This window comes from Oryzias melastigma, linkage group LG17, assembly GCF_002922805.2.
Source record: "Oryzias melastigma strain HK-1 linkage group LG17, ASM292280v2, whole genome shotgun sequence".
Classification (NCBI taxonomy): domain Eukaryota; kingdom Metazoa; phylum Chordata; class Actinopteri; order Beloniformes; family Adrianichthyidae; genus Oryzias; species Oryzias melastigma.
In genome coordinates this window covers 21,131,522-21,145,439 of record NC_050528.1, presented here as the reverse complement: position 1 = coordinate 21,145,439, position 13,918 = coordinate 21,131,522, and the positions used below count along the sequence as shown (strand labels likewise).

General features: G+C 38.1%; 3 protein-coding genes across 6 annotated transcripts in view; all 3 read right to left on the bottom strand.

Moving 5' to 3' along the window:
- The window catches only part of LOC112147314 (E3 ubiquitin-protein ligase MARCHF6), a 15,126-nt gene extending 6,886 nt beyond the window's left edge, over positions 1-8,240 (bottom strand). Inside the window, exons 1-16 of one of the 4 annotated variants that reach the window (XM_024273596.2) lie at positions 7,978-8,240; positions 6,225-6,324; positions 5,979-6,052; positions 5,725-5,868; positions 5,444-5,516; positions 4,616-4,796; positions 3,531-3,765; positions 2,654-2,715; positions 2,449-2,481; positions 1,773-1,824; positions 1,555-1,613; positions 1,393-1,473; positions 1,241-1,309; positions 1,070-1,144; positions 767-901; positions 563-682 (exon numbers count right to left, since the gene is read on the bottom strand). In XM_024273596.2, the coding sequence (XP_024129364.1) occupies positions 563-682; positions 767-901; positions 1,070-1,144; positions 1,241-1,309; positions 1,393-1,473; positions 1,555-1,613; positions 1,773-1,824; positions 2,449-2,481; positions 2,654-2,715; positions 3,531-3,765; positions 4,616-4,796; positions 5,444-5,516; positions 5,725-5,868; positions 5,979-6,052; positions 6,225-6,324; positions 7,978-7,996 (1,512 nt within the window). In that variant the 5' untranslated portion in view covers positions 7,997-8,240. Of the gene's footprint in view, positions 1-562; positions 683-766; positions 902-1,069; positions 1,145-1,240; positions 1,310-1,392; positions 1,474-1,554; positions 1,614-1,772; positions 1,825-2,448; positions 2,482-2,653; positions 2,716-3,530; positions 3,766-4,615; positions 4,797-5,443; positions 5,517-5,724; positions 5,869-5,978; positions 6,053-6,224; positions 6,325-7,609; positions 7,874-7,977 lie in introns of those variants that run through there. The other 3 variants (XM_024273598.2, XM_024273597.2, XM_024273599.2) reach the window with 3 other exon arrangements.
- A 125-nt stretch (positions 8,241-8,365) lies between these two features.
- Positions 8,366-10,378, bottom strand: atpsckmt (fATP synthase c subunit lysine N-methyltransferase). Its single transcript, XM_024273602.2, has 4 exons — positions 9,794-10,378; positions 8,885-9,022; positions 8,742-8,792; positions 8,366-8,669 (listed from the first exon to the last, which is right to left on the bottom strand). Exons 1-4 carry the CDS (start codon positions 10,067-10,069, stop codon positions 8,448-8,450), a joined length of 687 nt encoding a protein of 228 aa, XP_024129370.1. The 5' UTR covers positions 10,070-10,378; the 3' UTR covers positions 8,366-8,447.
- Positions 10,379-11,456: 1,078 nt separating this feature from the next.
- Positions 11,457-13,918, bottom strand: part of LOC112147572 (neuropilin and tolloid-like protein 1) — a 17,888-nt gene continuing 15,426 nt past the window's right edge. The window contains exons 7-10 of the mRNA XM_024274081.2: positions 13,504-13,732; positions 13,230-13,343; positions 12,998-13,142; positions 11,457-12,554 (exon numbers count right to left, since the gene is read on the bottom strand). Of these exons, the coding sequence (XP_024129849.1) occupies positions 12,014-12,554; positions 12,998-13,142; positions 13,230-13,343; positions 13,504-13,732 (1,029 nt within the window). The 3' untranslated portion in view covers positions 11,457-12,013. The remainder of the gene's footprint in view (positions 12,555-12,997; positions 13,143-13,229; positions 13,344-13,503; positions 13,733-13,918) is intronic.

Genomic DNA, 13,918 nt, shown 5'->3' with positions numbered 1-13,918 from the left:
CCCGATAAAATGCAACATTTTTAATAAAAATTGTGAAAGTTGCCACAGTTTTTCTTAAAATGCAGATTTTAGTCAGAAACGAACAATCAACAGAACTGATTCCATATTAACATTTTTAAAGCATCAACAGCAGATAGTTTGAAATAGAAGTAAATTCAATCATAAAATTATTTCTCTGTATCTGCTGGATTTTTGGGGGCAGTCCTGAGATCTGTTATAAGTTGTGCAAATGATATACATCTATGTATTTATACTTTTATTGTTTGCTGATTTATAGGTTATATCCGGCACTTGGCCTAAACAGATTGTTGTTCTCCCTTATCAGAATAAACAATATTTAATTGGATTACACTGAAGTGTTTTTAAACTGAATTCCAATAAATTAACAAAGACTTATTTCAAACAACAAGGAAACAGATCAAAATTAATCCATTTAAGAGAAATACCAGATTTCTCTAAGGACCTACTTAAAAATTACAATTTTTTGCATTTGACTCTAAAAGTAAAGTTTTTTACTTCTCAGTGTGTTATGTACTTTTAGTAATCAATCAATCTGACGCACCACAGAGAGCACAAATCTGCGGAGGTGGCGGTAGATGGGCAGGTGGATCATCTCCTGCACGGGATTGAAGTCTGGATCGTTTAGGTTTCTCAAAAACCACAGAACGCCGGGCCGGAGCACCTGCACGCAAAGAGTTCACGATAAACAATAAGATTTCGGGGTCTTGTGGTAAAGATGTGACCTGATGGTGTTTTTTTTTTTTACCTCTCTGAGTAAAAGGATGAAGGAAGCGAAGTAGAAGACGTACACCATGCCAACGAGCCAGTGCAGGAACATGGTGGTACCAGGAGCCGAGTCGAAACTCTGCTCTCTGTCTTTAAGGGTGGCATCAAACATCTCCTGCAATACAACAACAACAACAACATCAAATCTGCAGTTTCTCAATATGTCTACCATGTAAATGACAAAAACTGGTCTAAGTAAAAATAGTTTGTTTTTTAATAAATATGGACAATCCATTAAGTAAATAAATGGTGAAAAGCAACTGTAACAGAAAAAATGTCTTACCAGAGAACAAATGTCCAGCCACCAACCACAAATGAGTGGAAACAAGCCTATCTCCATGACAACCAGCAAGGAAACCTGGGATATTGGGGAAGATAAGGTTTCATGTCACCAAAATTTCCTAAACTGCAGTTTAAATGTTAAGACTCATTAAAATGTACGTTTTTTTTTTACCTTCACAACAATGTAGCAGACGCCCAGCAGGCGTCTGGACCGCTGGAACTTCACTAATGACGCCAGAGCCTTCACAAGCTACAGTTAAAGACCAACAATACCTTGACTTAAAGCCATTTCCTACAAAAACCCACATGACGTGACAAGGATACATGGCAGACAATCAGGGCTCCAGCCAGAAGGATGTATCCCAGTATTGTGGTGATGAGGCCGTCAAAATGTGAAGCTTTGATCTGGAGGAAGAGGGGGTGAAATGTATTTCATCATCAGTGCAGGAACACAGACGCCACGTTCAAACGCTGTGGAGCACTTACGTAGTCTTCAAAGCCCAGTCCAACCACGGAGAAGTGGCCAATGTGGTACGGACAAAACGCTAGAGAGGAATGCAGAGCTGTTATCATTTAAAAATGAAAAAACATCAAAAGCAGACAAAGCTGTTTAAAAGTGCTTCACTTGAAGTTTTGGAACAATTCTTTGTATAATTATTGGGCTGGAATCCTAAGAACTGTTTACAGAGGCGGGCGGGACTTACCGAATACCAGGATGAAGAGTGTGTTGAGAGAAACCACCCAGAAGACATGCTCCTGGAGAAGACAAAAAACAAAGAACGTTTTTATGTGTTCAGCTGTGAAGATGCAGCTCCGTTCATGCAGGATGGTTCTAGAGCAGAAAAAGTTTAGAAAAAGTTCATCTGGACATCCGATTTTACACCGATTTTACAGTTAAAACTCTTCAATTTTCAAAAACTACATCCAAATGACTCTTTTGAAAACTTTTTCAGCTATACCATAAATAACTGATATTCAAACCTACATCTCTGGACTACAAACAGACAAAAGTCAATAACATCTAATATACTATACCTGTTAAAGAGAACCAGTAAGAAACCACATTTAAGGCTGTGCAACTGCAACATTCTTCATTTTTTGGCAGATGTTCTTGTGTTTCTTCCCTCACATAAATAATAGTATTTTTAAAACAAAAGAAAGATGTGAACAGCTTTCAGCAGTGATAATATAACTTCAAAAAAAGGAAAAAATAATTGTTTTCCAGTTATCTTGTCAAAACAAAGATACCTTTTTTGCCATCTTTTTTAATGATCAAAAATTAGGGAAAATTTTGAAAGATTCTCTCTAATCTTGACTTTCAACAGATATTCTCAAATTTTTTTTTAATTTACAGATCATATTGTATGACTTTATACTCACCAGGAACACTAAAGAGCCATCCAGTCCCAGCATCTAAGACAAACATTAATAGAATGTTAGAATTGCTGCTTTCAGGTGAGATGAATCACAATTTTTAACAACTACAAAATGAACATTTTGATCCCTTTAACACCAAGTATTCTGGAGAAGTAAAGATATTATTTTTCTGCCTGACAAAAAAAATAAATAAAAGAAGTCGTCTCACTCGTTCCCAGGTCAGCTCCTCTGCTGCTCGGTCCCACTCTAATGCATTCCAGTTCAAATCTTCTGCAAAGAAGAATCCACCAAAAATAAATATAAATGTCAACACTTATTAATTTATGCATGGCAAAGTACTGTTTTAAACATCCACAATAATGTTTTTAACATGTTCTTGTGGCATTTTTCTCATAATGGGGGACATGAAAAAAATAATTTAAGATTAAAACTGCATTTCTGTATTTGAACAGTATTTCTTTATCCATTACATCCATGAATGTCTCCGTTTTCCTCGTCTGAGCTGACACCTGGCTCTAAGTTGTACGGGTGGACAGCTCTGATATTTCTCGACGTTTTTTCTTTTTTGTTCTGCTACTGTTAGCTTGGGCTTGTGAGGTACTATCCGCTAGTGGAAGAGAGTGTAAACAAAGGAATGCTGGGAAATTACAGTAGCTGAGGCCAACTTCTGCACCAACAGTCCTGCCCACAACCCAAAAGCAAATTTTTGAGCTCCTGCAGCTCAGCAGAAAACGTGTCTGAAAAATTACACCGTTTTTTTTTTATTTTGGCTAAAAACTGCATAATCATCATTTAAAAAAACACTGGGAATAATTTTAAAATAGAAAGGAATACAGCTGGAATGGGATTTTAAGACAAATAGTGAAGGCAATTTAACCTCTTTTAAAAAGTAGATTAAAATAACAATTTCATGTGAATAATTTCAACTAGCATCATATTATGTGTCTTTCTTTACTGTTGTGATAATTACTTTTTGCACTAACAGCAAAAACTTTTTTCTAAATAAGTAGACTTCAAACTGTCGGTAAAACCACTGGACAGAACTTTGTAGGTCTGCTAATCGATAAAGTAATTCCTTTTTTGACCTTGCCCTCCATTGTTGGCATCAGCACCGTCCTCTTCCCTTCCATCTTCCTCCTCTTCCTCGTCATCGTCATCTTCTCCGTTATCATCTCCGTCGTCATCGTCCACTTCAGCTTCTTCTCTGGGGTTACCGGCTGCGAGCGGGTCGCCGGGCCGTCCGTCTGGGTCTGGGTCTGCGGGAGGCGGCTCTCCTGCAGCTGCCTGGCCGTTATCGGCCGCGTTGGCACCGGGATCCTGCTGAGCCATGAAGTAAAACAAAAACATTAAACGTCGTCACTGGTGTGAGTTAACATGTCTTTTTCTACGTTATTTATCCTCAGATTTTCTCAGTAGATTTCATTGTCTTCTTCGTTGGTGTAGTGGAGCAGTTTCAAGCTTAGCTGCAGCCTCACAAAAACCATTTGGTAAAAAACAGCAATATTTATTGCATATCAGTTTGTCAATATTGGAGGATATAATTATCATAAACCCATAAGCCTGAAATTGGGAAACGCTACCAACCAGTTTCTTGTTTGTATTCAGTTACCACTAAAATCCACAGCTAAAAAACGACTGATGGCTTCCCCTTGTTTGGTCTTTTCCAAAACCATTTAAAGATGCTGAATTACCTCAAAGAGAAGCAGTATTAGGGCTAGGTGTCACCAATAATTTCAAACAGTATGGCTCCTTGAATATTTGCAATACTCATTTTTATGGGAAAACAACAACAAAAAGCAATACTGATAAAAAAAAAAAGTTTTTGTGTCATTTAATTTAAGTACAGCTTTTAGGACAGTTAACCAGAGTTAACCTCTCCTTTACAGGCTGAAAAACATTTAGTCACACAGTTGGGTCAGATTTCGTTTTGAAAGCAGGGATGATGTTGTTTTCATTATTTAGCATAAATTTTACAACATTTTTGTGTGATGCAAAGTGGCTCAGAACTTAATTTTCGCACCTCTATGGTTTGATCAAAGTTATGCAGATGACACTCCACTCTGTTGGTTCATTAGACTCTCTGCTGTGGCTGCAGTCAAACTTCCTCCAGAAAACAAAACAAAAATGACGAGTCAGCCAGCAGGTATTCGGTGTTCAGTGCTGAGCCCACCTCGTTAGCCGCTGCGGGCCCGTTCGGCTGGTTCGGAACCAGAGGGGGTGGGATCTGCTCTAACCACTGGGGGGCGCCGCCATGGACAATCTGCTCTCGGAGCCACACGAGGCTGATGAAGGCACACAGTGTGCACGTGACCACAAAACAGCCCTGGAGGCAGTCAGCAAGCAGGTTCTGTCTGCAAGCAGAACATGTCTGAGGTCAACTACAGGCTTTTGATTGAAGATGGCTTTAAAAAGTAAGAAGTGCAGAAAAAATAAAAGGAGCCATTTGGGGCTGGCATACATCTTAAATATTTAGGTGCCATTAAATTACAAAAGCTACAAAAGTTAAAATGTTTAACTTTAGGGTATAACAGCTTATTTCAAAAGTGATAAAACAAAAAATGGATAATTAAATCAAACCATTTACTTTTAAATTCAGTGACCTCTATTAAAATAGTATATACAGTAAGCATTATAACCTGTAACCAGAGGTCCTGCTTATTTTTTATTTAAGTTTTTTACAAAAAAAAAATACTTAAATTAAGTTACCTTCCTTACCATATTTTTTTAATCATATTCAAACTGGGTGTTTAAAATAAAATACATTTCAGAGTAAAATGATGATCTAAATAAGGTGGAACTTTTCATAAAAAAAAAAAAAAAAATCTTTTTATATCGGAGTATTGGCAAAAATCCCAAATCGAGCATCCCAACAATAATTTTTTTTATTATTTGAAGAACTAATAGATGCAGTGACTGAGACAGATTCAATAGAATTTTAGTAGCCATTAGTAGGACAAAAAGTACAGAATTAAGAAAAGAAAAAAAAGGGTGGACTTACGTTGACAGCATATCTAAAGGCAGGGTAAGAAGTGAGCTCACGGAGCCTGTAAATAAACATTTGTATATACGACCTAAAAAGAAAGCCAAAATAAAAGAAAGCATTAAAGTTAGTTTATTATTATCAGGTAAAATAATCTCAAAACTTAAGTGAACAACACTGAGATTGAATCAAAACGAGGTGGCTAACTAAATGAGTCAATCATCATCTCAACAGGACTGGCAAGAATACACCAACTTTGAACAAAAGGAGCCCGAAAGTCTGCAGAAAGTGGCTCTTACATGCTGTGAGAGGAACTACGCCTAGCCAAGCAAAGGCAACCAGTGTGTAGTGAAACCAGTATCTGATGGCTGTTCCGATACTGGTGACCAGTCCTGCAAAGATGTCCTGGACAGGCAACCGGGATGGCATGTCTGGAGAGTAGACTGGAGAGGAAAGTTGTGTGGAAAGAACAGAACAAATGTTGACATGTTTTTCTACAACTTTATGAAGTTTCAAAGCACTAAAGGGAATTTGAAGCAAAGGTGAGACTTACTTGGTGTAAATGCAAACCTGTGCTTGCATAATTCACAGTATTCTTTTCTACTATGCTTTAGCCACTGCAGTAAACTGTGAAAACAAAAAAGAAGGGTTGGATATTTTCTCTCTGTATAAGCAACAGTTAAAAAAAACCATTGTGTCCACTTCTTTAAAAAAAAATCTAAAAACATGTTTACAAATGCTTTCATAAAACCTAGGGCTTCATATTTACAAAATCCATTTTTGTTGAAAATCGCCGTACCACTCTTGATGGATAAATTTGATGCTGCCGGTGCAAACACAAGGATGGTAGAGAGGCTTGTCCTGGGTTCCCTCTGACCGACATACTCGACAAATGTCAGCTGTGTAACAGACAAAAACAGTTTTCACATCTTCACTCTGAAAATTAGCATTGCAAAACAGATGTGTGGATTATTTATTTACTCACAAATTTGTGTTACATTTATTTGCTTGTAATTGAACACCCAAACTCAAATTTCTATTCTCGTATAGGACATCAAATAAAAATTAGAGACTAAAAATGTGGTCTTTAAGTATTTAATTGTAAAACAAAAATATATGCTAAATTAAACTATTTTTAGAAAGAAAATAATAACAAAACCAGTAATAAAGCACATTTGCTATACTTATAATAATATGTTTTGTTTCACAAATCCAAAAAATATATAGAGGGAAAAAAGAACATGCATCTTATCTTCACAAACAGGAAGCGTTGGTGTTGATAAGAAAAAGTGTAGAATCCTGATTAGTTAAAACTTATTATAAAATTATATGATTAAAAAAAATCACAACACCAGATAATAAAGCACATTTGTCAAATTGGTGTTGTAACGCTTTTTCCTCATCAATCTATTTCTTAAAAGATACAAAGGGAAAGAACACTTGCACTTCTTTCTTAGTGCAACCACACCCACCGGAAGTGACGCGTTTGGTAAATAAAAAGTAGAATTTAAAATACTATTTTTATTTTATAAAGACTTAATCTAAACCAAACCAGTTAATAAGTGAAACAATATAGACATTTTTTTTAATTATTCCAAAAATATATAAAAGGAAAATAGCACATTTTTCTTGGTGCAACTCCACCCACCGGAAGTAATGCTGCTGATAAATAAACCTTAGAAATCAAATTCATCCTGTGCGTGAGAATTTACAAACCTTCATAGTTTCAAATTGTAATATTGACAGACTTGCGAAATCCGATAGTGCTGACCTTTTAACACGTAAACACCACCGCGGCCACTCACTTTCCACATTTTGCATTAGGAGGGCACGCGGATAAGAGCTCGCGGGCCGAACCATAATCCCTGGATTTTCTGTCTCTGGATGTCCAAAATACATTTACTATAAATAGCCGATGTATTAAAGTATTTACATTAAGCTAAGCTCTTACTGACAGACAATTATTTACTGTAGACATCCAATTTAATAAGCCACGAACAAAACAATAACTCGGGGGGAAAAAAACAAAGAAATTATAAAATTGCACAATTTCTGTGACTACATTTAAACATAATGTATTATCCTAGTGTCCCATTGCTAAATGCCACCTGGAGTTTGTAGAAATGTGGTGTAGCTTGTCACCGGTGCGTCATGATGTAGTGATAACGGTTGTATTCTAGTTACCTAATCTTTGTAATTTGGGGCAGCATAGTCATCAACCAAATGTGTGTTTCTGTCCAAAACCTCCAAACCAACCGCCCCAACTCGTGTCATCCCATTTTTAACCTCAAAGCCATAACCTAATGTTGCCAGGTATGCTAGCGGCTCATATAACCGCTGTAAGCTAGTCTCCGTTAGCTGGCCAGCTAATGCTAACCTAGCTAACGGTTCTCAGGTTTACCTCTCCGATTGATATAAGTCAGAAAACGTCAACATTCACATTTGTCACTAGCTACAATTGATAGCAAGCTGGTCCCACTTTCTCCCAATTGCATTATGATAATTACAAATGAAAGCCAACAATTATACAATCAAGTTTCAACATTAGCTACCTTCCTCGGCGGTGTCCATCTTGACTAACTGCTCCAAAAGCAGATCTAATTTTCGGCTAGACAGGCTTTTTTAAGAGGCAACCGCAGACTATCTAAACGCAAACATGTTAAAATTATAATATTTTCTTTTAGTTCAAGATATAAAAGAAGCACTTTTTTCTTTAACCCGCAAAACGGAGCGATTTTTATATATTCTTTGTAATTCTCACATCAGCTAGCGGTCAGGACACAACACGTGATAATGCGGGTGTTCCACCGCTAGATGGCGCTTGAACGTTTCCATTTCTCACACATGAGTTCATTTAGGGATCCCAGGCATAGAACGATATATATTTATATGTAAAATTCCACGTTTACTTACAACAAATAATAAGCAACACGACACTTATTAAAGTATTTACAGAAGAATAGTTTATTTAAAATATTCAACTTCTCATTACAGTCTCAATTAACACAGTTATGTGATGGTTTTATGTTTGTGAGTCATGATAATCCTGCTGTTTTGAGGACATTTGTTCTGTCAGCTCATTAAAGTGTTTTGTCTTAAATGTTTTGGCATCATAAACCCATACAGTATCTATTCCCTCTCCGGCAGTACATTCAGGGACCCATGTGGGGAAGGGAAAGCGGCAGGCCACCACTTTGGCTGTGCTTGGCAGTTCGTGGGCCAGCTTCAGCTCCAACTGGTCCATCTGCAGAAAGCAAAAATGAGGGGATGAAACCCTTGGTGATGGCTGTTACGGTGTTCCTGTTCTCTGACTTACCATTTGAGGGACTCCGAAGATAACAACATTGGAGTACTGAGCAAAACTGACCTGGTAAAAGTGCAACAATGGGGTTACAATTATGAAAAACAAAACAACTTTGTGCATATGTATTTTTGTTGCACTTATAAGGAGTTACTTACTTTCCATAAATCACAGATCTGGAAAGAAGTGGAATAGTGGACTCCCTCTCTCCAGGCTTTGTAGCGAGAATACCAAACGAGCCAAGGGTTCAACTCCAAACCTGATGCCTGGAATCCTTGTTTAGCAGCTGCGATCACCTGCAAAAATAAAGAAGAAAGGTCAAATTTGTTCAAAATAGACAATAGGTTTACACATCAAAATACCTTGTAAATGCACATACAGACCCTTTCAAAAAAGTTTGAATGTCATGGAAGAGTGTAACAATTTCCATAATTCTATAAAAAAAAAAAAAAACTTTCATATATAGATTCAGGGGAGTGGTTGGAGAGTGGTCCAAGGCCCTGATCTCTAATGAATATAAAAGGTAAAGTCTTTTATTTGGGAATCAATGTCCTATGGTTCGGAGGAAAACTGGTGAGGAGCAGAACCCAAGCTGCTTAAGTGTGAAATCCCCAGAGTCAGCCATGATTTTTACGGTGCAAAACTCTGTAAAACTGTTTTCTTTAATCCAAAATCAACGGAATGTTTTAGAGGACTGCATGATTGCTTCTGCTGAGGATCTGCTGGATGGAGATGCAGATTTCATCTTTCAGCAGGACCTGACACCCTGTCCAGACTATTAAGGATGGACATAGCATTTTGAAAATACTTTATTTTGATGTGAACATAATCTTTGTCTTTTTGCAAAAACTGAGAAGTAAATGGTGGGTATTCTATGTTTTGTTGGTTTTATGAGCTGGAACTCAACTTTATATATAATTAAACACTTGAAATAGATTTAACAATTTAATCAATATTCTATTTCATTATTAAAATACCATGTTCCATGGTATGCAATTGTTTTCGGTATGAGCCTGTATTTGTGGTTCAGACATTAGAATGAAGAAAAAATATCAGACAACACTCACAATCCGTCCATCTCCACTTCCAATATCCACCAGGGTTCCTGATCTCCTCCGCAGCACCTGCAGGACATTCTGGACCTGCGTGGTGGTGGCTGGGACGAAGGGGAGGCAGACTTTTCTCAGCGCGGGAGCCACAAACGGAGCTGCCACAGCATACAGAGCGACCAGGGAGCCTCCGAGCGCTCCTGTGATCACAAGTCCGATACGACTCCTGCTGCTCCTCTCAGCGACTCCCTCGTTGACTTGTCTGGAGTCGACGAGTCGCTCGTCAAACGGCATTATGCTAGCTTACTGGCTTTTTATACCACATTGTTGTCAAGCTAATTTCCACGAATTGGTCAAAAGTGGAAAATAAATTCTATCTTAACGTGACGTAAACCGACATAAATATGTCAATATCAGCAACAAAATGAAAACAAGTTAAATAAATTGAACAAAAATATAGCAAAACAACAGACTTGAGTTCTGTGTTGAGTTTGTGCTGTGTCCTTACACTGAGCGGTGCAACGGTGTTATTCGCTCGGGTTAACACGAAAGAAAATTATCGAAGGTTCCGCTTGGTCACGCGGAACGTTTCTCCGCGAGGCGCTGGAGAAGGAAAAATAGAAATCATAGACTGTTTACGAGAACTGGACCGAGTAACCCCTCCTCCTCGAGTAATACTCCAAACAGGGAGTGCCAGCCGAAATCCAATAGACCTCAATTGAGAAATTAACAGCTATTACTCAGTCATTATTTTTACAAGAATAATAATTCAATCTCTGGTGCCTTTTTAAAAACATGTTCTTGCTAATCCATTTTTTCAATTTATAACTTTTAATAATTTGACCAATTAGATGCCTCAATAAAAGTATTTGTGGCTCACCTGAAAACGTGAAACGTTTAATTGAAACTTTCTCCTGAACCTGTTTTCAGTGAAAGGGGTGTGGCTTTCCAGAAAGCTCACATGATTAGCAAGACTGGTTGCCATAGAAATCTTGACTTTGGTCCAGCTCGGACCAATTCCTGCCCGCTAACATTGTTTGGTTCCAACATGGTGAAGAACGGTGACTGAATTGACTTCATTTTGTTTGAACCGGATGTAAGTGGAGTGATTATTGACGTCACTCTTATTATGTCCAGTTCTCTCTTATACAGTCAATGGTAAAAAATACAGGTTTGGATAGTTGACTGTATATAGAGAACTGGACGGAGTGTACCCTCCCCTCGTGTTCCAGATAGGAAGTACCTCGAAGCAAAAATCCCATAGATGTCTATTGAGAATTTAGCAGCTATTACTCTGTCATTTTATTTGTCCAAGTGGCCAGTGTTAAAAAATCTGACCTTTGGCGAGGACAACATGTCGCCTCAACCAATCAGGCGCTCAGCTTTGGGCATGTGACAAATTCAGTGACTCGGTCAGCTGGTGGAGTATAAATCCAACCTAAAGAAGGAACTGATTGTTCTGATCCTGAACTTTATGGTATTTTTTTATTTGCATCACAGCAATAGTCACACAGTCACGTCCACTATCCAAAACTGTATTGTTGATACTGCCTCTGTTAATAAAATATGTTTTATAAAATCGACAAAGGCTTTTTCATTTTTGCAAAAGACTTCATAATCTTAATCAAACACACATACTTGGTACAAAGTTATAAAATTATATGCTAGTTTGCCAAAGGAGATATGCATGTAGAAACCAATAATAACAATTAAATTCAAAGTTCAAGGGAGGATATTTATTTGAATAAATAAACATTGATTGAACACAAGTGTGCACAAAACATGATTATTTGTTGTTGCTTTGGTGGCACAACAGACATAAAAATTCAATTACAATTATTTATTCAGAGAATAGCTATGGGTTTAGTGTAATAGAATATGTTGTTTTATTTGAGTATGTTGTTTTATTTAAAGTCTATCAAAGTTGAAATGCCAGGAATAAATAAATACATAAATAAAAATAAGGAAATGTGATAAATGTGCTTGATCTCAGTTTATTGAAATATTGCAGATTATGTCCTTATATTTTCCCTCTGGTGAGGTTGTAGTCCGCCTTATAAATGTATCTGCTCTGAGGTTTTTGGATTAAAACAAGTTTTTTTTTGCCCATTTATGTGTTTTTTTTGTCTTTTTGAATGTGTGTGTTTTGGTATTTTCTAGGATGCCTCAGTAGACTAAACTTTAAAGCTAATTTATGACACTGTATATTATTGTGGTTGCTTGTCATTTAACAGTAAATCAGAAGTCATTGGACAGTGTGCGATGAACGGTGTGGTCCATGCCGGACAGGCCATGGTGGATCTGATGGTGGTGCATGTGATGCTGACTGTTGGGGTGACCAATTTCCACCATCAAGTCATCCTCCTCCTCCTCCCCCCTGTACCCTTCTGGCCCCTCCTGGGAGTAGCTGTGCTTCATCACCAGAATGCTCCGCCGACCCGCTGGTGTATTCTGGTGGGACAGATGTGGAGACATCTGGCTCACCATTACTGGGGATAGCGGAGGCACAAGAGTGCCACCGTCAGGCGCAATGGTGGCGTCCCTCAGGCTCAGGTTGCTGCGGCTGCCGTGGATGCTGCCAGCCAGACTTCCATGATGAGAACCGCAGTGGTGGTCCCGGATGCATTTGCTCTCGGAGCGTCTGAGTTTGTGGAACTTGTCAAAGTCCTCTGCCAGGGCTGAATCAGCCAGGTCACCAGAAGGGGCGCGGCGCAGCGTGCACAGCTCATAGTGTGGAGGTTCAAAACCGGGGTGAAGGAGGGCAGGGTCAAAGTCATCTCTGTTGGAATGAAGGAAAAGTAGATTGACCACACAAAACAAGTACAGCAAATGGTTTCTGAAGTCCCCAAAACAACACCAATAATCATTTATATGTTCAATCAAACATGCAATTGACAATATCTAAATATTACGCGAATTTGCCCTCATTTTTTTCCTTGTTTTTTTTATTTAGCTTTTTATTTTTTTAAGTGTGACTTTCATTTAAACCACATTTAACTGTTTAGCAAATTCTTTAGTCCAAAAATATTCAAGAAATAAAAATAACGCCACATTTGTGAGCTTACCACCCGAACTTTGTTCAAAATCTACAACTTCTAAATCAAAAACTGTTTTCCCAAGTAGCTTCCCAACAATGCACAAAAAGTAAGGAGGCGATACATTAAAAAAAACCTAGGCTGGTACCATAGACAGTACATCCCACAGATGGATTAAATCTCTTACCTGCGAACAACATATTTTTTGCGAGGCTGTTTGATCTGGATGATAACTGATATGATCAGTAGGATCACAACCAGACCACAGGTAACTCCAATAATAGTCAGGTTAGTGTTGTCCAGGGTATCGAGGATGCTGGCTTTTCGTTTCTCTGAAGAAGTAGCAAAATGTAAGAAAGGAGAAATCCTACAGCAGCTTGTTACCAAACGTTAAAGCTGATTTTTCTGCTTTAGCGTACCTTTGCAGCGATTCTCGTCCCATGGGTAAACACAGTTCTGGACGCCGTTGCAGACTAGAGTGTGGTTGATGCACATGTTACTGTGGCAAAAGAAGGTTTCTCTTTCACATGGAGCTAAAAGAAATACAAAAATATTACAGTTTCAAAAAGAAAAAAAAGATCCTATTTATATTTACAAGTGTCATTTTAGTGAGTGTCTTTTCATAAACACAATAAAATCAACTGCAGATGGGGTCTGGATTTGGACCCCCCTGCAGTGAAGCTTGCCACTTACGTTCATGGAAAGTTGTGAAGAGGATTTTGAACCGGCTCTTTCTGCTCCCCTCGTCCGCCCACAGCCGGACCACACCCAGGGAGGACGCCAGCATGACGTCATTGGCCACCGTGGAGCAGAACTTGTTCTTCAGGTGCTCCACCGAACTGCTGCCATCATAGATGGCAACGAAGTTACGTTTGCACTCGTTGGAGTTGTGCATCTCGTACTCCAGAAAACGCATGTAGATCTGTGGAGGTAGATGGATAATCAGTGTTTGCCATGACTCAATCCAGAACAACAAGAAATCTTGTTTTTTTAAAAGCTTTGTATGCGATAAAATGCTTAAAAATGACATAGTGAGAAATAGCATGATGATATATAATATATACCATATTTTTCAGAATATAAGTTGACTTTTTTTTTTTTTTTTTTT